The 26901-nt window shown below is 41.1% G+C and overlaps 1 protein-coding gene across 1 annotated transcript in view; it reads right to left on the minus strand.

Moving 5' to 3' along the window:
• The window catches only part of CDH13 (cadherin 13), a 1013556-nt gene that overhangs the window by 785002 nt on the left and 201653 nt on the right, over positions 1–26901 (minus strand). The window contains exon 2 of the mRNA XM_029206203.1: positions 11591–11702. Coding sequence (XP_029062036.1) covers positions 11591–11702 — 112 coding nt within the window. The remainder of the gene's footprint in view (positions 1–11590; positions 11703–26901) is intronic.

Consider the following 26901-nt stretch of genomic DNA (forward strand, 5'->3'; position numbering starts at 1 on the left):
CAAGGGCCTGGTTCTAGCCCATGCCCTCTCTGCCCCTTTGGACTATGGGAATGACCACTGGGCCACATCCCCATGTGGATCTACCTGACAATCCAGGTTGCCCCCTAATTTCAGTTTCCTTCCCCAGTGCCTAGAATTTGATGCTGAATTCCTCTCCTAGCCTGATTTATCCCCACTCACCCTTGCTTTCTGTTTCTAATTCTACGAACTTCTTTCCACTGAAAAATGCAGTGCTAACCATATTCCTCGGAGGTTTTGACTCATATTTTGAACTGTTTTTCAAGCACTAATTATTTCTTTCATGTTCTTTAGAATCAACGTTTCCTCATTTGGAATTCCCCCTGCCCCCACGGAATTTAATGTATACATATGAAAATTAAGACCAGTTTTAGCTAAAAATAGATCCTCTGGGAGGTCTCTGCAATCAGCTGACTTGCGCAATTAAGAGGAAGCTGGATGGCTGATCACTGTTTGGGCTTCAGAGGAGGATGCAGTAAGCTGGTGCAGCAGCTGGACACTTTTCAGGGGTGTCCCGCTAAGACACCACTTACCAAGTTGCTCACAAGGAGAAGCGGGGTTGTGTGGGGTGGCTGGAACCTGGAGGCTGGTCCACCAACACACTCTGCTCCCCCGAGAAGCAGCTGGGATGTGCAGAGGCCAGCTGAATGTTTCAGCGGAATTGAGGTCTGCAATTTTTCACGGGAATGTTCTCCTAAGGAGGGCAGCCTGCAACTCAGAAATCCAAGATGCTCCACACACCAGTGTCCTTGTAACTCACTTGGCAGCAAAACCCAACCTGAACACACATGGTGGTATTTGTGGTCTTTGTTTATCCTGGTTAGGGTAAATATCCATATGTGTCACTGCAGAAATATATGTTTTATTACACGGTGCTGCCCCAGACCTCCCTGGTGGAGTGGGTAATATACAGCATATACATTTCACTAGCTTTTTCTAAATTCCAAGACACATCTGGATCTAAGGTTGGGAAGGATCACTTCTCAAATGCTTTTCAGGGAACATCCTTTTAATTTTTACCCAAAGAGATCAAACATGAGGAAGCAGAATGTGTGTGTATTGGGAGGGGGTAGTGGCAGGTGCCCCGACAACATGACAATTCCTAAAATGGAGACTTAGAGGAGCAGGAAGAACACGTGGCCTGTTTCAGAGGAGTTAGGGCTAGGGTTGCAAATTCCCCATGGCACGTTTGGTACACACAGGCACTACCATTCCAACAGCATCACTCTGTAGACATTCCCTCCCTTGCCTTATTCTTTCCAATAATAAAATCACCCAACCTTTATATAGAGCTTCCATGTGGCAGGCACTGTCCTAACACTTTTGCATATGTTATCTTGATTAATCAATCCTTGAAACACCACCTCCGTTTTACAGATGGGGAACTGAGAGGTTTACTGAGGAACTGAGAGGGTGAGTGACTGGAAATACCACCGTGTTGCAAGTGATGGAGGCAAGTGATCCAACTCAGAAGCCCATACCAAAAGCCCTGTGAGCCTCTCAGGGGCATCCCAGTCTGTTCTCCAAGGGAAGGACTGGAGCACTTCTGTGGGAGGGAACTGGATGTAGCCCCTCACATGGAGAGAACATACAGAGTCAGGAGATCACAGCTCCTTTTCCACAGTTGGAACTTCTTTTGAGATACTGGGTCTTTAAATCAACCTTCATGCCTAATCCTATCTTACAAACGGCTGTTGACATGATTAAATGGATAAAATGGTACCCCCGCCCCCTTTCCTAGATCAGAGTATCTTAGACTAAAAAACCTGTTCTCAACTTAGTGCTTTTACATTACCTGATCTCTCTGCCTAAAGGTTTACCAACGCCGTCTCCCCCTGGCTGGTTCCTTCTCCTAGTTCAGGTCTCAGCTTCACAAAGAAAACTTCTTTAGCCACCCATTCCATCGCAGCCATCCAGAAATCTCTATCACACAACCTTGTCTTATTTCCTTCATAGTATTTATCATCAGCTTTTCACGTAAAAGTTTCCTGTTTTCTTAGATGTGTATTTCTATCATGGCTGTCTCTCTCTTTCCATAAAAAATGAAAGTTCTAACACAAAAGGCATCTTTTTTTTATCTGGTTCAAAGTTTTATCCCTTGTACCTAGTACAGAGTCTGCCATAAGGGATGTGTAACCATTCTGTGGTTCTTAAATAATTGACTAAACAAATGGAACTCCATGTATGTCATTTCCTTTCCTATCTCCTATTTCTCTCTCCAGAAAGAGAATGCAAATTTGGTCAAGTACAAAAAGTGCCTAGGGATATTCTGACTGGCAAGTGTTTGCACCTCTTGCCCTTTTGCTTTCAAGCCAACAAAAATTTCCATGAAAATTAAGATAAAAAAGGACAGACAGAGGGCATCACAATTATTAGAATGTGTGTGGATTTGATCTGTTACAGGATAATAAGATCTTCTGCCTTCTCAAACTATTTAAAGCCATGGTTAATCTTGCCCAATTTATGTTTTGGTGTTGTACTCATTAAGCAGCCCAATTCATGTGGTTCTAACACCTTAAATTCGGAGATGCTCCTGTAACATCTGTATGTTCCTGTACTCTTAACCCTTTGAAGAAAAACAGAAATAAAAGCGATTTATACCAGCTCCAGAACCATGTGAGTGAAGACACTCAACAAGTTGAAGAGTGAGGCCATATGGCAGCACGTAGAATTTGACAGTCTTAATTAAGCAATCTGCTCACCAGCATCACCAGTGAGAAACCTGGCATGATGGCTGTCATCTGCTGCCACGTAAGAGACGTTTCCAACGTGCGTGTGTGCTAGGTTCTAAAAATGCTCTTGCACGGACCACAGCCTGCAGTCGTAGAATGTTAGTACTGAAAAGGACCTTAGCAACAGAGTAAAAGACCCTCACGGTGGACTCCCTTGCTTTTGCCAGCCCAAATCTTCCTGGACACCTTGACGGGTTCAGGGGTAGGTACATGACCCAAGCTGGACCCAGAGAGTTAGCCATGGGGTGTTCACTGGGACACTTGGAAAAAGAGATGCTCTGGGTTGTTAACACTCGAAGAAGAAAAGGCTGGGACTTCTGGTGGCCATCCTGGAGGAAACCCCTCTGAGAGTGAGGGGTACCAACACTATATAAAGCAGAGCTGAAGCATTAAGTGTGATACTGATGATATCATTAGAGCATCTAGATCCACGTGCTCCTAAAGCCAGCTCAAACCTTGAAATTTTCAATCGTGTGAGCTGATACTTTTATATAGTTTTGCTAAAGCCAGTTGGAGTTGGGTTACTTTGGAGTACAACCAAAAGAGCCCTAATATACCCTCATTACACAAATGGGGAAACAGAGGTCCAGAGAGGAAAAGGGTCACACAAGTCAGTGTTTGAGCTGGGATAAACTCCAGGGATGCTGCATCTCTTTTAGAAAACTTGTCTTCTAGATGTCTTCCCCAGTCTAGACCCTTGGAGTTCTCTGGGGCTCTGCTCTTAGCCTTATTTCACATTCCGGTGCTTCTTAATCATGCTGCCTTCTCCCCTGCCCATGTCTCCTTTGATATGCCTCCCAACCATCGCCATCTCAGAACTTCTGAAAAGGCTCCATGCCAGCCTGAGCCTTCCCAGCTCTTCTCTCATATCCGTGTCCTATTCTGAACTTCCAGAAAGCCAGCCACACTGTCTGATCGCATGGCTCCCCTTTTCGTATATTCCCCATATTGACAATTCAAAGCACTAAAGGTAGATTTCAAAGTCTCAGTCAGCACCAGCCGTCCCGTGCCCTTCAATATCTTAGCACCATCCTCTGCTTCCTTTACCACCAATAACAACCACTGTCAATAACAGCAGTGGTATGATAAAAACAACATGTGTGTTTGGTCTTTTGTGGTGAATCATTCGACCCACACACCTGTCTCAGGAGCAAGGGTGACTTCATGGAGGTGAATGTAGATGCCTATAAGGGACAGGCAGAATAAAGGCGGAAGTTGATCAGATGACAGGAAGACAGTAGAGACTGGAGAAGCACGAGGAAGGCCTCAGCTACTGTTACTGCTACACTACTTCCAGCAGCTAATATTTTAGTGCTTACGATAGACCAGCCACTTTTCAGAGCCCTTTACATAGATGAACATTTAATCCTCAGAATAACCTTTGAGGTTGCTACCATTATGATTCTTTTTCCAAATGAGGAAACTGAGGCACAGGGAGGTTAAACACCGCAACACAACTTGCCCAAGTTACTTAGCTGATACTGGGCTAACCTTGGATTTAGACTCAGGCAGCCTGCCTCTAGGATCTATACTCTAGAGGTCCAGTACTGCCAGAAGTTATGAATTTTTAAAAGTGAAATTCTCAATGTTGACAACGAACTTCTTTCATTAAACACTTCAGACTCCTACACTGAGCAGCCAAACAGGACATATCTGTGGGACAAATTTAGTCCAAGAGCTGACAGTGTGACTCCTCTGGCCTATTTATTTCTTTCATTCCACTGATAAGAAAACTTACGCCAAGAGAGCTCCGTTGCATCTACATTCCTCTTCTCCTAAGGCCCTCTCACCCTGTTACCTCTTATGTTTCCCAATCTTCAAAGTACAACTTAGGACCCAAGTCTAATGGAAGGATCTCTAAGCATTTTACCATATCCCTCCCTAATGTGTATATGCGTTCTTTTTATTCTGCAGTTATTTTATTATATCACTTTACCTTTATGAAATGAGGTAGTTAATATAATGCATTTATGAGTACCCTAGTTAATATTAATTGATTACTCAACTGTTACAGATATGTTGGTGGCGGAGTGGGAGGCAAACCTGTAAAAATATCACATTTCTATAGGACTCTGTTTAAATATAGGAAAAATCAATGTAAATAGGAGTCCACATTCTGATCCAAAGTATAATCACCTTCATAATGATGGAGTGAATTAAGTGACACCAGAGTGATTTTCCTTGGCATATCACAACAGTTTAAACCAAATATACCACTTGAAACTCCAACCTATTCAGATCTATGTAGACTGTAGTACAGGTCACGTTAAATAACTACACTAATTAGTGAATCAATCTCCCAACCTGAGAGTTAATACAAATTAGTAGTACAGAGGACAACGAGAAAATGGAAAGGAAATTATCTTTGTTTTTTATTTCTTAAATCACTAAAACTGAAAACAAAAGCAAAAGAACTTAGGAAGTTCTCAAGGATAGGGAATATATACAGACAAAATCCTGAGTCAGCTTGAACTCAGGAAACAGGAATTTCTCCACCTGCCAGGTTGGAAAGTTCATCCATTTATTACCACCCAAATGAAATCTTTTCAGCAGGGTCAAAAGGGCCTTTGTTTTGACATTTAATTCACTAGTAATGTATTTCCTGCGTTAGGATGCAAAACACCTCTCACATTGCGTTTTCATTAATTGCCTTCATTTTTTAAGTTCCCTGTTTGATTTATAGTCAATTAAAAACACCCTCAAAAGCCATGACTCATGTATGTTAAGTACAAATATGATTTATGCAACACCATGGACTCCATGGATGACTTGGCTACTAACCAAGGTCGGTATCAAGGTGGCATGACCAAGAAGTGTCTTGGTGAAAGGAACTCATGGGGGAGGGCAGAAAGCAAGGAGTGCAGGGTCACGGACAATCTGGCACTGGATCCATCCAAGACAGGAAAAAGAGGTACTTTTTCTATATTTTTCTGTATTGTAGAGGAAGAATGAACTTGTCTATGAACGGAAAAAACATAATGCAGTAGAAATTCTCTATTTCACCCAGGTTGACAAAAGTAGATGGGAAAATTAAGTGGCAAATTTCCTTGATAGGTCACGACCAACATCAACAACAGCTACAAGACACAGGACCAGAGAACTCTGGATAAGAGCCAGAGCACTGGAATCCCAGATTCAAATTTTGATGCCACCAACTATAAGCAATACAACCATGGATGGAGTGCCTCACCTAGCCCAGCCTTAGTATCCTCACCTGTAAAATGGGCACATGAGGGTATTTTCCCCCTAAGGCCTATTATGAGGTTCAAGGGGACTCTCCACACTTAGAGAGCACACAGTAAATGTCGGCTATGAAGGCCACAGATGCCACATCCGTCAGCACTAGGGGTGCCTTTAAAAATGCCCAACATCTGCCTCTAATGTGTGCACACCTGTTACATTTTCTAGAAATTCTCTTTCTTTCTGTCAGTATATGCATACAGCCCTTCATGAGGAAATCTCTTGAGTTATCCCTCCTCTCCAGGGAGATGAACATACTGAAACTTTAGAAGAATATCAGAAAAGTCAAGAGATTAAGTAACATCAACCTAATGCCTTAAATCAGTGATTTCCCACCAAAATGAGGTAAACAAAAACAGTTTGTGCATTTTTTACAAAGTAAAATTTACTCAAATTAAAAGACTGCCTTCTCTTTTGTAGTTGGTCCTTACTCCTGTTTCGTTTGTTCTTTGATACTAATGACCTTTTAAAAGAAAAGTCTGGCCACAGTAAATGGAAGTATTCTCACTCTATCTCATTTATTAGCTTGCTTTTTCCCCCTTTTTTTCATATTCAGACTTAGAAAAATGTTTAAAAGTACACTCTTATCAATCCAAGATTTTTAAAAAATTCTAACGGCCCATGAAGTTCAAATCCTAGAATCACTGATTCAGATTTTTTTTTTAATCTCTTCAGATGTTAATGTCCATGATTTGTCTTCTAAAAAGTCAGGTTTAGATGGCCATTATAAGGATATCAAACCTATCTAAGACCTCTGAATAATAGTAATAATAACAACAACAATGGCAATAATAATAGCAATAATGATAGTAATAATAATAACAGCTTCCATTTATTCATAACTATGTTCTAAGCATTTTTCCATCAATTACTGCATCAACTCTAGAAGTAAAGACTGTAATTATCCTTCTTAGAGAGATGAGGTAATTCAAACTTACAGGATTCAGGTAACTCACTCTTGGCCACGTACCTAACATGTGACTGTGTCATATGTTTGAACTCTAGTCAATGTGAGTTTTAAACTATATGACCTTAACCTCAATACTATAATCATTGGGAGGGTACAACTAGAGCCCATCCTTAGTAGAATCATCAAAAGGTCCCTCCCTGGGTGTTGCAAGAGGGGGCTGGGAAGAAGCTGATTCTGCTCAGTGGGAAGCATCCCCTGACAAGAAAAGCAGGATGTAGTCACAGGTACATGACCTTGCTGTCCTGCTTGAATGACCAACTTCGTCCTTATCCCCATGTAGGCCCAAGTTACTCAGAGACAGTTGCCTCCTCTGTGGTCCGGTTCTGTCTCTCTTGGGAGTCTCTTTTTGACTGGGGTCACTTTGCTTTGTTAGGATCTGTGTAGAGATGGTGAACTTACACCAATAGTCGTGTTCCTCTACACTGCTCAGCTTCTTTTGCAGTTAGCTTGGCTATGTGACTAGGTTTGGCTAAGAGTGTAAGCAGAAATGATACATGTCCCTTTTGAGCTCAAGTGGTTAAACATCTGTGGTGCCTTCCTCACCCTTTTTCTCACCCCCCTATTCTCCAGCTCGGTGACTTAAGAGTGACTCAAAGGCCCAAGATGGCAGGACTAAGTTGGAAGTAGCTTGGGTCCTCGAGTTCCTGCGTGGAGGGCAGCTACTCAAAGGAGAGCTACCCAGGAAAGCAGGCAACGTGCATCCACATGACCTGAATGAGAAATCAACTCTTATAGTGTTAGGTCGCTGGGGTTGTTTCATAACAAGCTATTTTGACTAATGAGGCTTCTTTATTAAAAGTGTAATTACACAGGTTGTATTTTAGGTGAACTCAGGTGCGGCAATTTCTCTCTGTGTATCTGTGTTTGTGTGTGTATAGTCCAAGAGGAGTGATCCAGGAAGGATGAACAAGGGGGATGAAAAGCACTGACCTGATAGTGGCTGGGTGGCCAATAAGATGCCCTTTCTGGACACTGGAAGTTGGAGACATCTCTCCCTATAGAGGCTGGAGGATCATGAGTATGGTTTCCCTTAGTGAACAAGATGACCACAGATCCCTCCTTAATGCCAGGAAGGTCTGTCTGAGCTGATATGGCAGGGCAGAATATTCTGTTCTATAATTTTTCAGGACACAAGATAGTCAGGGGCTTATCACTTGGTCTTTCTCCATATCAGATGGGGGGCTGGTCAGTTTTCCAGGCCAGATATTCTTCTGGAGCCTGGGTCAGCTGGGAGGCTGTACACAGGGTCACTATCCAAATATTGTGGTATCAAGATAGCGGCTACCAGAACTGCATGATTTTCACGTTGCAGGAGAAGCAACCCCATCAGCCAATTTAAGAGAATTCGGGGTGTTGGAAACCCCTGGGGACCTCCTGCAACAAACCCCTCACAAATTCCTCCTGGAGTCCAAAGGCCTTGAGTGGATATCTCCTTTCTGAGTTTCTGCCTTCTAAACTGCCTTCCCCTTTCTTCTTGTACTTCTCATTGAAAATGACAATAAACACATCCTCCTAGCTCACCTTTTAAGACTGAGATGAAGCCAGGAAACTTTTGTCCAAGTTATCTTGAGTTGGGGGTTTTGCATCATGCTGTGAAAGTTACAATGATAAAGCTCCCCTGGTTACATTAGAAGAAATAGTGGGATGCCATGTTTTGATCCTAGAAGCTTGTTGAAAATGGCCCTTTAAAGACGAAAGCAAGTCTAGTTAGTGGAAAGGAGTGTAGAATAAAGAGTTATTTGGATGTGAAGAAAATAAAAGGCTTTAGAACAACTGAGGGAAAGATGTGTCAGAGTTAACAGTGAATAAAATATTAGGGAAATAAAAGGAGTGGAGGTGACCATTAGTAACAGTTAAAGCAGAAAAAGATAAGTCATTGAGAATTGAGGGGAAAGATGAAAAAGGATAAAAGGAAATATTACCGTCTGAACAAAAAGAGCAGGAAGCCATGGATAGAATAAACATTCCCTGTAACGCGGCTAAAAGTTAACACAGAATTGGTTGAATATAAGTCTGGGGTAGGAGCAGATATACTATGTCTGTAGGGCAGAGACAACATTTTCAGACAAGTTTATAAAATGGTGAAAAGTATAGACATAAATTGATAGATAATGCTGTACTTTACACTTTCTGCAAGGTAAAAATTCACAATAATTGGAAGCCAAATCGCCTAAATATTGCAAAGATAAAGGAAAAATGGAAAGTGTAACTGCCATAGGAGGAGTCCAAGGTAATGTTACGAACCTGGTTTCTTTTAGCCTCTGTTATTACCTAGATCGTCAGCTTATATTTACACATCACTGAACTATCCCTAACCATTTTCTGGATCTTGGTAGTGGCCTCAAATATCTAAGTATTTTTAAACATTCTGGTTCTGCTTGATTCTTTCCAGTTTTCATCCAGATGTTAGCCTTGTGACAATATGGCCTTCATTCTGAGAGGTCACACCACTCATTGGTTTCTTGACTAATCACATTTTTCAGAGATAGAAAGGTCTTGTGTTGGACCATAAAGAAATGCATGAAAGAAACTGAGAATGAGAGGGGAGGGAGGCAGGGAGACTTAAAACGTTAGTTGGTTAGGGGGAAAAGTCCGTTCAAAATTTTGTGCTTTTTATTTCCTCTTCCATGTGGAATAGAGCAAAATACATTGCTACTGCTTCTGGAAATCCAGATTTCCCAAACAATATTCAATAGACATTCTCAAGTCTGTGAAAACCTTCTTCTTCATTTAGGCACAATTAACCTTATCCTCAGAGTTATACTCACGACAACTTATGTTCACTGCTTTGAGATGAACTGAAAAGTATCAAACCAAATCTGCTCTTTGTATTTTTTTCCCTAGTAATATACACGGACCCACAGTTTCACTGAGAAGGGGGCTAATCAGATTTTGCTGATCCAACAATTCACATACAAATTCACATATAAATTTTTAAATATCCTCCATCCCTATATCACTGACTTTTCCTGAACGTGCTATCATTGATAATCAACCTAGTTCCATTTAGCATTTACTAGCTTACACAGAATCAACAGCCATAACCCACTAAATTACTTAGGGGATTAAAAAAAAAAAAAAAACTACACAGACACACACAAAACTGTGACATTGGAATGTACAGGATGGTCCAGTTTAAATGAAAAAGGTCCCCCAAAGTATGATTGTTTCCAGCTTCTCAGAGGTGAATTAAAAGCTGTTTGGTGTCGTGAAGATTACAGAAGCCATCACATTTATGGGCCTGCTTTGCATACCAAGTCTATTAATAATTTCCATACTCAGGGTGGCTTCACATTTCCACACATGTTAATATAGATGCCATTTGGGAATTGCTTGGAGGAAAAGAGAAAAAAAGAGAAAAGGAGAAGAGAAGAGAGGAGATGATGCAGACGAGAGGAGATGAGAGCCAGAAAAATGGTATCTTAAACCAAGCTCCGTTTAAAATATAGTGACTCTGATAAATAGAAGAATCAAAAGACAAATGAGAGTTCGTGATGGCCTGACCCAGGAGTCACACTCAGGGATCAAATTAACATGAAATCACACACTGGAATTCACTTATTGTGCCAGTCCTGCACCTTGTCATTATAGACTCTAATTATTGAAATGATTTCATAGACATAATTGCATCAAGATGTGCATGGGCTTCACCTTGGAGGGCTCCCTTGATGCTCAACATTGTATCTTCATTACTGTGTTCCTTTCAACTCTTAAAATGTGCTCCAGCCTCCCAGAACAATCCAATCGAACAGGCTGAGTTTTCTTTTCCCCCTTTTCTTTAAACATGCCAGCCACATAGCACAGGAATGAAGGAATGTAGTTATCCTGAAAGGCAGACCTGGGACCATAAGGGCAAATGTACAGTTACCTTCCCTAAAGGGACCATAGAGCATCTGACCAAATTAAGCCATTGTTTTCATATCCTTCTTTCCCAAATGTTAAAGAATGGTGCTCAAGGACCTACAATTAAAAGCTTATTTGTCTACCATCAATTTTAAATTCATTGTGCTAAAACTAAGCTTGTTATACATTTAGCAATGCACTCCATGCCCTCATAAAGATAAAACAATATAACACTGGCATTAAAAATAGGAAGAGATTATAACCACAGATCTGAGCTGAGCATATTTTGAGGACATTAATTGGATTTGGGGGGATTTGAGTTTAGAATAGCCAGTAGAGGTTTCAAATTTTTCAGAAAACTATCTTATTAGCATTAAGAATAAGAGTTTAAATTCCTATGCCTAAAACTTCCCAGAAGCTAACATCCTGTTCTCACCATTATTTTGATCCAATGCTATGTATGAGATAGAACAGCAATCCATAGGAAGGCAGTGGTCTGTTCTCAGGATCTGCCCAGAGGAAATGGACTTCATACATTAGAGGCTTGGTGGTTCCCTTCCCTGGGAGCAGTCAGGAAATGCTTATCGGTGATAAAATACTAAAAAGAGACACACACCACTCTATTCACCTCTAAGCTGACAAAGCCCTAATTCAAGACCTTCCACCCTGGGTCAAGCAGTGACATAAGAAAAATGACCAGAAAATAGTTTAGGGAATACCGTATCCTGAGTCACATTCTTAGACATTGGTGAATAGGCCAAAAGCGTCGTCAAGTGACATTGCTTACAGTTTAGAATCGCCTGGTCCTCGATGAATTCAGCTGGCTGGTTGATATGGAACAATTTCCGCTGAAATCCAGGAGTGCAGTCCAAATCTTCTGCAGATGTTAGCTGCAGCACCTGAGAAAAACGAAGCCATCAATATTTTAACAGCGGCTTATACGTTTGCCCTGCTAACTTTTACCAAATCTGTGACTTTTAGAAATGAGCTGAGGTTTTAATTTCATTTCCCAAATTAAGAGCTAAGTTGATACCTCTCCTGTGGCTGCCAACCATTCGTTTTGGCAATGAGATTTGGAAAACACACAAATGGGAACAGCTGCTGCAGTGTCCATTAAGTTGTAGTTAAAGAAATAACTTCCTCAGATTTTTACACCTGCTAAGAATCTCACCATGCTTTCCACGTGTGAAATTTCATTACAGAAACTGTCAATTTCATATGATGCCTGAGCTAAAACCAACTTCACTTTCATAGATGCAAAGGAACACGGTCATCGACAAAGAGGAGGAAAACGGAACTATTCCATTGGAAGTTACTTCTAACAAGAATCCAGGGCCCCGTAGACCTTCACAGTCCAAGATGGTGGTCACGAGCCACAGGTGACTACTGAGCCCTTGAAATGTAGCTGGGCTGAAACTGTCAGTAGAAAAATACATGTTGGATTTTGAAGACTACATACTGCAAAGAAAAATAAAGTAAAATATATAATTAGTAATTTTTATAGGATTCCGTGTTGAAATGCTACTTTACAGATTGGACTAAATAGATACACTGTTAAAATAAATTTACCCCTTTCTTTTGACTTTAGCGTGTTTGGCTACTAGGAAATGTAAATTTTACAATTGCTTCTGAAGGCTCAGCTTTGTCTTTGCAAATCCTTGGGGCACTTCATCCAGAAGTTAAAAATTTAGGTTATATGTTTGGGAACATAAAAGTTATGTTAAAACACTCTTGGACAAGGGGTAATGAAGTAAGGTAAGAAATGATCATAGGCTTAGTAGGCAAAGACCATAAGCAGTGTGAAGTTAGAGATTACCTCTTTTTCCCCATCTTTTATACCGAGCACCTACCACATAGACTGGCACAGAGAAGACGCTCCATAATACTTACAATACAATGATTGCTAACATTTTTCAGCCTTCGCTGTACGGCAAGCACTGTCCTAAGTCTGTTGTATGCATTATCTCCTTCAATCTCCACAACGGCGCTGCGATGTACTTAGCATGTTATAAGACACATTTTACTGACAAGGGGCTGGCACTCTAGAGAGGCTAACAGTCTTGCCCCGAATCACACAGTTACGATGGGTGGAGTCAGGATCTGAAGCCAGGTTTAAATGTTCTCTGATTTTGACAGAGCTCCGCCTACACCCTTCAGGCGAGAATTTGTATTTTTTTGTCTGGGAATTTCTCTGAAACCTGTGGGAGGCTGCTTTACCTGAGTATGGCACCAGCAGGCAGTGTTTGGAAATTCACACCCCCAAGACCATCACCGTAACTGATGAAAACTGCTGTGTGAATACCCCAGCCCTCCGGTGAGATAACGCAGAGGCAAGTGTTCCGTCTCCCACTCGGACGTAAGCAACAGTTGTCCACGGTGGTATCTGGCTTGATAACTCACCGTCCATTAGCTGCTTTGTCTTCTTTGGCTCATTTACTCATCCCCTGTTGGTATTTTTCTGACATCACCCTCCAAATAAAACTATTTGCACTCAAATCTTTGACTCAGTGTCTGCTTATTGGGAAACTAAACTTTGATCCCAGAATGCAAACTCTTTTTTTTTTTTAACTTTTTATTTTGTATTTGAGTCTAGCTGATTAATGTTGTGGTAGTTTCAGGTACACAGCAAAGCGACTCAGCCATACCAGAATGCAAACTGTTAACCACTGCACACAGGCTGTTGAAGAAAACTCATTATCATCCCCACCGGTGATCTCAAAGGAGTGTACAAAAGGTTGGAAGCTGTGGAACCAGGGCTTCTCTCTAAATATCAGCTCTCTGAAATGCACTGAACCCAAGGAACAAGAGCAAGAATCAATCTCCCAAGGTTCACCATGTGGCCGGCCTGAGAAACATCAGAGGAACTGAAATAGGAGAGTCATCACCCTGACAGACATCATCCTTCTAAAATCAAAGCGGGGAAGGATGCTGTAGTCGCATATTTGAGCACTTCTGTGTGTAAAACTTTCCCTTGCCTTGACAGCAGGCTCTGAGTAGATCACGTCTAAGGCAATCATAACGCCGACGTCCCAAGTGGTGCACACAGAAAACGCAGATTCAGGACTCAGAATCATTTGCTGGCAATTACGCAAGCAGAAAATCTATAACTGGCCAACGTTAATTCAGTCAAACATCAAGTTGTCAAGGGTTGCCTCCTGGCACCTTATGCCTACAATTATACGTTAACCTTATAATCAGCTAATTCTTCCCTCAAACCCCAGACCAGTAAACCAGTCATTCCCGAGGAACTAAGGCAGACGACATTTCTCCAGGGATCCTGAGCTAAGAATCCAAGATTGACTGAGAGTACAGGTGAGTGGAATTGCTGGTGCTTATCTCTCTGTGGCTTAGTCTCTGTCCTGGCCTCCTGGCAGGTTCTACTTAGGATTCCTCTGGAATCATAAAGGAAAAATAAACCATTTCTAACTGCAGATGCTCAGGGAGGGTGAGAGTGGTGGGAGAACTCCCAGAGGCTCAAGGTTTTTTGGGGTTTTTTTTTGCAAATTCTTGGGTCACTTTATCCACCAGGCAAAATTCAGGTTAAACGCTTTGTAATATGAACACACAGCACTCTCCCGGGCAAGTGTGACTTAGCAAGGTAAGAACTAGTCAAATAATTCATTCACTCTCTCCTCCCTGTGTCCATTCATTCACTTATTCCCAAACATTTATTAAACTCCTGGGATTCAGTGAGCACTTTGCTAGGTGTTGTCCTGGAGCTTATGGAGAAGCCCTATAACATTAAAAGCATGAATTCCAGAGTTGTTTGACTTCGTTCATTCTTGGCTCTGCCCTTTACTGACTGGGCTATTTGGCATTTTTTTCCCCAGCCACTCTGGTCTCAGTTTTCTCATGTAGAGAAATATGGAAAACAAGATGTGCATTCAGGGTGGCCATGGGGGTTCAATGGAATGATACATATAAAGCAATTAGAATAGTGCTGCACAGGATAAGCAGTCAGGAGTGTTAACTGTTATTATGGACTATAAAAGGTGAGAGGCATTAACAAATCATCATTTAATTAACTGATTAACTAAAATTAAAATTTAACTTGAAAGGAAATCACGGCTCTCTTCAGGAGCATGTAAAAGCTGGGAGTCGGGAGTCGAACTTCATCTAGAGGAATCAAGGAAAGCAAACCCACTGAAGGGGCATTTCTGCTTTGATCTCAAAGATGGGTCAGAATTAGCTGGATAAATGGAGAGGAATACAGAGTGGTCTCTTTAACCAGTACACACTTTGCTTTCACGTGAATTTACGTCTCTCTGGATTTCATGCAGCAGATCTCTGAAACGACAAAACTGCGTTTAAAAAAGAATCCAGGGTCTTCCCTGGTGGCGCAGTGGTTGAGAGTCCGCCTGCCGATGCAGGGGTCACGTGTTCGTGCCCCGGTCCGCGAAGATCCCACATGCCAAGAGCGGCTGGGCCCGTGAGCCATGGCCGCTGAGCCTGCGCGTCCGGAGCCTGTGCTCCGCAACGCGAGAGGCCACAACAGTGAGATACCTGCGTCCCGAAAAAAAAAAAAAAAAAAAGACTAATTTACGGCTCCCCAAAAGCTGAATGTCTGGCTGAGCACTAGTGGTAGAGCGTTCGAGTTACTGCTATTACCCCTTGATTTTTGTAGCAGATTTCAAATAGTATTCAGCTATGAGCTTTCCATGGCTTCAAATTCAATAGCACTGAGTTTGGTGGTGGGATATGCAGAGGCATCCCTCACTGGTCTAAGATGAGCACTCAGACATGACTCCAGAATTAGGCAGCCCCTTCTCCAATATCATCACATGTCACTCTTATAAATATGATACCTGGACATGCTTTTCCCCAAACTCTCTTTAACATTTCCAGAATATATGCTATGAGCAACATTCCAAATGCATCTTTAATGTCATGGCAGTAATGGTCTTCCTACATGGTTCTTTTGTTCATTTATGCATTAGTTTGCACTTCATAAACAATCGGCAACCAATACACCTTTGAAAGCTCAGCAATGATCAAGTTTTATGATCACCAAAGGATTTCTATTACGTGAAAATTACAATCAGCCTGCTTATGAAGGCAGATTCACGTTCAGACAGACTGTAAGCCCAGGACAGAGCCACAATGCTTCTGTATGAATCCCAGTTTACCAGCTGCCATTTACTAACTGTAACCCTCTGTATCTCAGTTTCCTCAGATAGAGTCTTATATGTTGTCGTGAGGATTAAGTGAGTTAACTATTGTAAAGAGCTTTGCACGGTACTGGACACATAATAATTGCTCAATAAATGTTTGCTATTGTTATTTTTACCATTATTATTTCTATGTATTATGTTTAAATCAATATACAGGATTCACTCATATTCCCAGGGTAGACATTGACAAATATCATCAAAATATTACTTTTGTTGCTACTATAAAATTGTTCAATGGATAGACTATGCTCAGAAATATCAGAGGGAAACAGTAGGGATCTGAATCAGGTAAAAGATAAGGAGAGAATGTGCACCTTGGGGTCAGCTGCATAGTAAGCACATCAGGGCCTACTGTGGACTGACTTGAGCTGCTTTTGCAGGACACTGAGCCTCCTTTAAAATGACAGCTCAGGGACTTCCCTGGTGGTCCAGTGGTTGAGATTCCACGCTCCCAGCGCAGGGGGCCCGGGTTTGATCCCTGGTCAGGGAACTGGATCCTGCATGCCACAGCTGAGGATCTCGCAGGCTGCAATAAAGACCCCACATGCCGCAAGAAAGACCCTGTGTGCCGCAACAAAGATCCTGCGTGCCGCAACTAGGACCCAGCGCAGCCAAATAAATAAATCAATATTAAAAAAAAAAAGAATAAAATGACAAATCAGGGCTCTGTCCTCTATGTACGAGCCCCTGCCCTAAGCTTACGTACGGATGGCAAATTCTGACAACACACTCTTCATACCTGCTTCTCTTCTTAGCTTCCATTTCCGTGCTGCTGTTCAGAGCCTTCTCTTTTAAAAAGAAAGAGTTTATGTTTATCCTCACAGGTGCTGATTCAAGAGCATAGCCAACTTTGGAGTTTGCTTCCAGAAAAATGATTTTTTTCTGCCCCAGACTGCAGGTTGCCAACTGGCAGCATAAGGGATGGATCGGGCCAGCAGATGTGGTTGGTTCAGCCAGAGAAGTCTGTCATAAAAGTAAAATTATCATGTTCTATCGAGCACACCTCTTTGAGCTATCCTTGCCTGCACGACTCCCTACATTACTGCTCCCCGGCACTCAACTTAGTCACACCCTAGTCTGGCCCTCTAGGCATATGAGTTTGCAACCCCTGCTTTAGACTTTGGAAATAAGCTTTTCAGGCAAAGAACCCTCCTTGTTATGAGTATCTAGTTACTTCTCATAATAGTACCCACAGCTATGTGCTTCTGGCTCTATTGCAGTAGTTTTGGTCATGTGACTAAGCACTGGCAACAAAAGGAGGGTGGAAGGATTTTCACCGCTATTCCTGGCCCCTGAAGTGCCCTCTTTTACCCAGCTCGGAAAATAGAATAGAAGGACTTCCAAGGTGGTGGAGTCATCCAACAGAACGATCCGAGAAATCAGTCACTGCTTAGAGGACAAGCACCTGGGAGAGATGCCCAGCCAGGAAACTCCACCTGCAGCCTGTGGTCCCTGAGATCTGGGGTTGTTTGTTACACTTGGCTGACTATGCACTAAACCTGGAAGGCATAAGGGCAGAGGGTTTTCTATATGACAGCATCACAGACTGTTCTAGAGGCCAGAGAGAAACAGAAGAACTGAAGAAAAGCTTAACACAAACGGCCATAAATAAAAACAGAGAAAGTTACTGCCACAAATAATTATATCAGCAGGCTGTGAACAAGCTCAGATCTCATCCTCTCTTAAGTCAGCTTCAAAATGGTATTTTCCAAATGAACTCGCTAGTGTCTCCTGGCCCCTTGTTGTTTTTCCTTTCATTGACTCACTCGCTTTTTGCTATTAGGGTAGATGGGCACTTACTTTACCCTTGCCACAAAACACCTCCGGTTTACTCTTGTCAAAGTCAGTCCAGTGGAATCAGTTTGGAGGGGCTTAGACTGGCGGAGAAGAAAGGCTACTATCTCTGATTTGCAGGATATAAAAATGTTACAGCAACGTATCTGATTGATTCTTTATCCTGCCAGGGACCAAAAACCCCGAGTCCTGGAAGGGTTTATAAAGGCACACCGCCTACAGGGAAAGCACAGAGAAAAGAAGCACTTCAAAGACACACACGTACACACAAACACACCTGCAGGCGCACATATTGATATGTTCACTGTAAGTGTCAGTTCATGTCATCCACGCTCCCTGAGTCTGACCTCCTTGAAATATTCCTGGTGTTTTACAGCCTCCGGACACAGAACACCTGCCACCTTCTTGGCCATTAATGCACGACACTTAGAAATGATTTTGTAATTCTTGGGGAGATAAAGGGTTCTGTTGTTGACTTCATACACAGTTTGAGACCAACATTCTAGACTTATTTCTAATTGAATGATACTCAGTATCTTTTCCTCAAATTATTAAAAGGGAAGATGCATATAACTGGAAAAGCATGGGACAAGAAGCCAAAACTAATCTGAGCCTGAATTCTGGCTATGTGGCCATTTCCCTGACTTTTGGCAAATTACTTAAACTTGAACAGCCTCTGTGTCTTCTTTAAATGAGCATAACACCACCTATGCATTCAGTTGCTGGGGGACTTTAATGAGATAATGTAAAAAGAAAGACTATATGGTAGACAGAATAATGGTCCCCAACAGATGCCCTCAGTCTAATCCCTGGGACCCGTGAATATGTCACACTAAATGAAAAGGAGAATTAAGGTTGAAAATCACCTGACCTTAAAATAGAGTGATTATCCTAGATTAGATGGACCCCATGTAATCACAAGGATCCTTGCAAATGGAAGAAAGCACTGAAGACTTAGAGAAAGAGATGTGACAATGAAAGCCAGGTCATAGTGATGTCATGTGAGAAGGACTCAACCTGCCATTGCTGGCCTTGAAGGTGGAGGAAGGGGCCACCAGCCAAGGAATGCAAGAGACGAGAAGCTGGAAAAGGTACCAAAAAAAGGATTTTCCCCTGGAACCTCAAGAAGGAATACAGCCCTGCTGACACCTGGATTTTGCTCAATTAGACTTCTGACCTTCAAAACTGTAAGATAATCCATGGTGCTGTTTTACATTGCTAAGCATGTGGTATGTTGTTACAGCAGCCACAGGACACTCATATGGTTACCACAGTGCTGGCCCCACAGTAGACACTCAGAAAATATTGGTTCCCTTTACTTGATTTTTCAAGATATAATTTGAGCAAACCAATGGAGAGGGAGAAACAGAGGAGGGAAAGAGGAAGGTGGAGTGGAGGGAAACTGAGAGAGGGAGGAAAAGAGGGAAGGTGAAAAAAGAGTCAGGACATTGGTTCAAGATGGCGGAGTAGAAGGACGTGCTCTCACTTCCTCTTGCTAGAGCACTAGAATCACAACTAGCTGCTGAACAATCATCGACAGGAAGACAATGGAACTCACCAAAAAAGATACCCCACATCCAAAGACAAAGGAGAAGCCACAATGAGACAGAAGGAGGGGCAAAATCTCAGTAAAATCAAATCCCATAACCACTGGGTGGGTGACTAACAAACTAGAAAATAATTTTACCACAGAAGTCCACCCACTGGAGTGAAGGTTCTAAGCCCCATGTCAGGCTTCCCAACCTGGGGGTCTGGCAATGGGAGGAGGAATTCCCAGGGAAACAGACTTTGAAGGCTGGCAGGATTTGCTTGCAGGACTTCGACAGGACTGGGGGAAACAGAGACTCCACTCTTGGAGGGCACACACAAAGTAGTGTGCACATCAGGACCCAGGGGAAGGAGCAGTGACCCCATAGGAGACTGAACAAGACCTGCCTGCTAGTGTTGGAGAGACTCCTGCAGAGGTGGAGGGTGGCTCTGTCTCACTGTGAGGACAAGGACACTGGCAGCAGAAATTCTGGGAAGCACTCCTTGGCGTGAGCCCTCCTGAAGTCCACCATTAGCCCCACCAAAGAGTCTCTAGGCTCCAGTGTTGGGTCGCCTCAGACCAAACAACCAACAGGGAGAGAACTCAGCCCACCCATCAGCAGACAAGCAGATTAAAGTTTTACTGAGCTCTGCCCAACAGAGCAACCCCAAGCTCTACCCACCACCAGTCCCTCCCAACAGGAAGCTTGCACAGCCTCTTAGATAGCCTCATCCACCAGAGGACAGACAGCAGAAACAAGAAGAACTACAATCCTGCAGCCTGTGGAATGAAAACCACATTCACAGAAAGACAAAATGAAAAGGCAGAGGACTATGTACCAGATGAAGGAACAAGATAAAACCCCAGAAAACAACTAAATGAAGTGGAGATAGGCAACCTTCCAGAAAAAGAATTCAGAATAATGATAGTGAAGATGATCCAGGACCTCGGAAAAAGAACGGAGGCAAAGATCGAGAAGGTGCAAGAAATGTTTAACAAAGACCTAGAAGAATTAAAGAACAAACAACTACAAGAATGAAAGAACAAACAAACAGAGATGAACAATACAATAACTGAAATGAAAAATACACTAGAAGGAATCAATAGCAGAATAACTGAGGCAGAAGAATGGATAAGTGACCTGGAAGACAGAATGGTGGAATTCACTGCTGTGGAACAGAATAAAGAAAAAGAATGAAAAGAAATGAAGACAGCCTAAGAGACCTCTGGGACAACATTAAATGCACCAACATTCAAATTATAGGGGTCCCAGAAGGAGAAGAGAATGAGAAAGGACCCGAGAAAATATTTGAAGAGATTATAGTTGAAAACTTCCCTAATGGGAAACGAAATAGTCTCCGCAGTCAAGGAAGCGCAGAGTCCCATGCAGGATAAACCCAAGGAGAAACACGCTGAGACACACAGTAATCAAACTGAAATAATTAAAGACAAAAAAATATTATTAAAAGCAACAAGGGAAAAATGACAAATAACATACAAGGGAACTCCCATAAGGTTAATAGCTGATTTCTCAGCAGAAACTCTACAAGCCAGAAGGGAGTGGCACGATATATTTAAACTGATGAAAGGGAAGAACCTACAACCAAAATTACTCTACTCGGCAAGGATCTCAATCAGATTCGACGGAGAAATCAAAAGCTTTACAGACAAGCAGAAGCTAAGAGAATTCAGCACCACCAAACCAGCTCTACGACAAATGCTAAAGGAACTTCTCTAAGAGCAAAACAGCAAGAGAAGATAAGGACCTACAAAAACAAACCCAAAACAATTAAGAAAATGGTAATAGGAACATATATATTGATAATCACCTTGAATGTAAATGGATTAAATACTCCAACCAAAAGACTCAGACTGGCTGAATGGATACAAAAACAAGACCTGTATATATGCAGTCTACAAGAGACCCACTTCAGACCTAGGGACACATACAGACTGAAAATGAGGGGATGGAAAAAGATATTCCATGTGAATGGAAATTACAAGAAAGCTGGCGTAGGAATACTCATATCAAATGAAATAGACTTTAAAATAAAGAATGTTACAAGGAACAAGAAAGGACACTACATAATGATCAAGGGATCAATCCAAGAAGAAGATATAACAATTATAAATATATATGCACCCAACATAGGAGCACCTCAATACCTAAGGCAACTGCTAACAGCTATAAAAGAGGAAATCGACAGTAACACAATAATAGTGGGGAAATTTAACACCCCACTTACATCAATGGACAGATCATTCAGACAGAAAATTAATAAGGAAAGAGAAGCTTTAAATGACACAGTAGACCAGATAAATTTAACTGATATTTATAGGACATTCCATCCCAAAACAGCAGATTACACTTTCTTCGCAAGTGCACATGGAACATTCTCCAGGATAGATCACATCTTGGGTCACAAATCAAGCCTTGGTAAATTTAGGAAAATTGAAATCATATCAAGCACCTTTTCCGACCACAACGCTATGTGATTAGAAATAAATTACAGGGAAAAAAAAGGTAAAAACACAAACACATGGAGGCTAAACAATATGTTCCTAAATAACCAAGAGTTCACTGAAAAAATCAAAGAGGAAATCAAAAAATACCTACAGAAAAAAAACAACAAAAACACAATGATCCAAAACCTGTGGGATGCAGCAAAAGCAGTCCTAAGAGGGAAGTTTGTAGCAATACAATCCTACCTCAAGAAACAAGAAAAATCTCAAATAAACAACCTAACCTCACACCTAAAGCAATGAGAGAAAGAAGAACCAAAAAACCCCCAAAGTTAGCAGAAGGAAAGAAATCATAAAGATCAGATCAGAAATAAATGAAATAGAAATGAAGGAAACGATAGCAAAGATCAATGAAACTAAAAGCTGGTTCTTTGAGAATATAAAGACAATTGATAAACCATTAGCCAGACTCATCAAGAAAAAAAAGGGAGAAGACTCAAATCAATAGAATTAGAAGTGAAAAAGGTGAAGTGACAACTGACACTGCAGAAATACAAATGATTATGAGAGATTACTACAAGCAACTATATGCCAATAAAATGGACAACCTGGAAGAAATGGACAGATTCTTAGAAAAGCACAACATTCCAGGATTGAAGCAGGAAGAAATAGAAAATATAAACAGACCAATCACAAGCACTGAAATTGAGACTGTGATTAAAAATCTTCCAAAAAACAAAAGCCTAGAACCAGATGGCTTCACAGGTGAATACTGTCAAACAGTTAGAGAAAGAGCTAACACCTATCCTTCTCAAACTCTTCCAAAATATAGCAGAGGGAGGAACACTCCCAAACTCATTCTACGAGGCCACCATCACCTGATACCAAAACCAGACAAAGATGTCACAAAAAAAGAAAACTACAGGCCGATATCACTGATGAGCAAAGATGCAAAAATCCTCAACAAAATACTAGCGAACAGAATCCAACAGCACATTAAAAGGATCATACACCAAGATCAAGTGGGGTTTATCCCAGGAATGCAAGGATTCTTCAATATATGGAAATCAATCAATGTGATACACCATATTAACAACTTGAAGGATAAAAACCATATGATCATCTCAATAGATGCAGAGAAAGCTTTCAACAAAATTCAACACCATTTACGATAAAAACCCTCCAAAAAGTAGGCATAGAGGGAACTTACCTCAACATAATAAAGGCCACATATATGACAAACCCACAGCCAACATCGTTCTCAATGGTGAAAAACTGAAACCATTTCCACGAAGACCAGGAACAAGACAAGGTTGCCCACTCTCACCACTGTTATTCAACATAGCTTTGGAAGTTTTATCCACAGTAATCAGAGAAGAAAAAGAAATAAAAGGAATTCAAATCGGAAAAGAAGAAGTAAAACAAACTGTCACTGTTTGCAGATGACATGATACTACACATAGAGAATCCTAAAGATGCTACCAGAAAACTACTAGAGCTAATCAATGAATTAGGTAAAGCAGCAGGATACAAAATTAATGCACAGAAATCTCTTGCATTCCTACACACTACTGATGAACAATCTGAAAGAGCAATTAAGGAAACACTCCCATTTACCATTGCAACAAAAAGAATAAAATACCTAGGAATAAACTTAGCAAGGAGACAAAAGACCTGTACGCAGAAATGTATAAGACACTGACAAAAGAAATTAAAGATGATACAAACAGATGGAGAGATATACCATGTTCTTGGATTGGAAGAATCAACATTGTGAAAATGACTATACTACCCAAAGGAATCTATAGATTCAATGCAATCCCTATCAAGCTACCAATGGCATTTTTCAGAGAGCTAGAACAAAATATTTCACAATTTGTATGGAAATACAAAAGACCCCGAATAGCCAAAGCAATCTTGAGAAAGAAAAACGCAGCTGGAGGAATCAGGCTCCCGGACTTCAGACTATACTACAAAGCTACAGTAATCAAGACAGTATGGTACTGGCACAAAAACAGAAATATAGATCAATGGAACAGGATAGAAAGCCCAGAGATAAACCCACATATGGTCAACTAATCTATGACAAAGGAGGCAGGGATATACAATGCAGAAAAGACAGCCTCTTCAATAAGTGGTGCTGGGAAAACTGGACAGCTACATGTAAAAGAATGAAATTAGAACACTTCCTAACACCATACACAAAAATAAACTCAAAATGGATTAAAGACATAAATGTAAGACTGGACACTGTAAAACTCTTAGAGGAAAACATAGGAAGGACACTCTTTGACATAAATCACAGCAAGATCTTTTTTGACCCACCTCCTAGAGAAATGGAAATAAAACAAACAAATGGGACCTAATGAAACTTAAAAGCTTTTGCACAGCAAAGGAAACTATAAACAAGATGAAAAGACAACCCTCAGAATGGGAGAAAATATTTGCAAATGAATCAACGGACAAAGGATTAGTTTCCAAAATACATAAACAGCTCATGCAGCTCAATATTAAAAAAACAAACAACCCAATCCAAAAGTGGGCAGAAGGCCTTAATAGACATTTCTCCAATGAAGACATACAGATGGCCAAGAGGTACTTGAAAAGCTGCTCAACATCACTAATTATCAGAGAAATGCAAATCAAAACTACAATGTGGTATCACCTCACACTGGTTAGAATGGGCATCATCAGAAAATCTACAAAAAACAAATGCTGGAGAGGGTGTGGAGAAAAGGGAACCCTCTTGCCCTGTTGGTGGGAATGTAAATTGATAGAGCCACTATGGAGAACAGTATGGAGGTTCCTTAAAAAACTAAAAATAGAACTATCATATGACCCAGCAATCCCACTACTGGGCATATACCCTGAGAAAACCATAATTCAAAAAGACACATGCACCCCAATGTTCATTGCAGCACTATGTACAATAGCCAGGTCATGGAATCAACCTAAGTGCCCATCGACAGACGAATGGATAAAGAAGGTGTGGTACATATACACAATGGAATATTACTCAGCCATAAAAAGGATTGAAATTGGGTCATTTGTAGAGATGCTGATGGGCCTAGAGACTGTCATACAGAGTGAAGCAAGTCAGAAAGAGAAAAACAAATATTGTATATTAACGTATATATGTGGAATCTAGAAAAATGGTACAGATGAACTGGTTTGCAAGGCAGAAACAGAGACACAGATGTAGAGAACAAACGTATGGACACCAAGTGGGGAAAGCAGGGCGTGGGTTGCGGGGGTGGTGGTGGGATGAATTGGGAGATTGGGATTGAAATATACACACTAATATGTATAAAATAGGTAACTAATAAGAATCTCCTATATAAAAATAAATAAATAAAATTGAAAAAAGAAAAAAAGAGAGACATGACTTTGGAACCCTTGGACGAGGCCATCAGAAAGTCATGATGTATAAATAATGCCTCCATGCTCCATTCCTGAGCATAAATAGGCATAGTCTCTTTTCTTTTGTCTTAGCAACTGTTCCTTTGAAAGGACGGGGTGAGTGTTTGGATCTGCTGTTATGACAGAGTGGTTGGGTTCATTTTTTTTCGTTAATTCCCTTAATCAAAATTTAAAGTTTCTATTATCTTCCAGGCCCTGGGCTAGATGCCAGAGATGAAGAAATAAACAAAGCCCTTGATAAACTCATTATCTAGAAGGAAAGGCAGACACACAGGCATATAATATAAAATATAATATAAAATATAATATAAAACTTTCTATTGAGAATTAGGAAGCAGTTCAAAGCAAAGATTCTTGAACTAGTCTACCTGGGTTCAGATCCCAATTTTACCAAGTAGTTGCTGTGTGGCCTTGGGCACGTTACTTAACGTCTCTGTGTTTTAGTTTCCTCCTTTGTACGATACAGCCATTAATTGTGTCTATTCTCATTGATTGTGCGATTCAATAAGTTAACATAAATCAAAAGGTTTAGGACAGGAACAGGCTCATAATAGGTGCTACATGCTACCTATTGTTGTTATTATTTGCATTAATACAGAGGAATAGGTATTAAGTGTTATGAAAATACAGAATAGAGAACAGCACACTCTTTGGATTAGAATGGGAAATGGGACCATGTCACAGATTAGGCCATATTGGAAAGATGATTGATATTTTTCAAGTGGCAAAGTATAGGAAAGAAAGTTCCATGCAGGGATCAGGTAAATGCAAACACTAAGGCATGCCAGTTGAAGAAAGAGAGAGCAATTTATGAGGGATAACAAGATCTGGGTTGTTTTCAAGATTATTTGAAAGTGTTTTGTTGTCTAAAATAGGATTGAATTGACCAGACATGTCCTCCTTGAGTCTGGCTAAACAGGCTAAAACAGAGCCAAAACTTATTCACTCAATGAAGTCACGATTTTTGTCACAATAGAATTATTTTTTCACTCTTAAGATTCCAGGATTAATCAACTAGACAGTGGAAATTTTTTTAAGAAAAATAGTGTTTTGTAAAAATTTAAGTTAATGAAAAATTAGGAAGACTTGCTTTGTTGGCTCTTAGTAGAAACTAGAGGCTGTACCTGCCCTAGAATTGATGGTGTTTGTGTCTATGAAATTTTGGTAATCAAATTAGTGCTGCTAAATGTCAGTTAAGACCTGCATCCCCTAAGTCAATAAAGGAGTCCTTATGTGAGGTAATCTTGGGTGAGGCTTAGCAGCCCCAGGAAATTCAGTTGAGCAAATATGAAATACCTACCGTGTGCCAGGACTAGAAGACTTGTTTGGTCTACATATAAAACCCTAATTCTATGGAGTCTTATTAAAGGAGTACTTACTTACAGGACTTATAAGGACTTACTTATAGGAGCCTTACTAAAGGAATAGGTCTGGGATTTTAGGATTCAGCTCAATAGAAGATCAGTGCCTGAATCCATCACCTTGGCCAACCTCTAATCTCAGTCACTACAGTTCCCCAAGGGCTCAGACTTGCCCTGCAGAGTATCCTCAACCTTTTCACATTCTGTTCTGTGGCTTGCTCCTACACTACAGGTTACAGTGAGACTGAGCAGAGTTGGGAAATTCAGAGGAGTTAAGGCTCCCAGCACAGACTTCAATGTTGGCCTTGATGCTGGGAAGTGGCGGCTGGTTAAATGCCCCACCCTGCCTTCTTCCAGACCT

Source organism: Monodon monoceros, unplaced genomic scaffold (genome assembly GCF_005190385.1).
Source record: "Monodon monoceros isolate NGI ecotype Baffin Bay Population unplaced genomic scaffold, NGI_Narwhal_1 Super_Scaffold_10, whole genome shotgun sequence".
In the NCBI taxonomy this organism is placed as follows: domain Eukaryota; kingdom Metazoa; phylum Chordata; class Mammalia; order Artiodactyla; family Monodontidae; genus Monodon; species Monodon monoceros.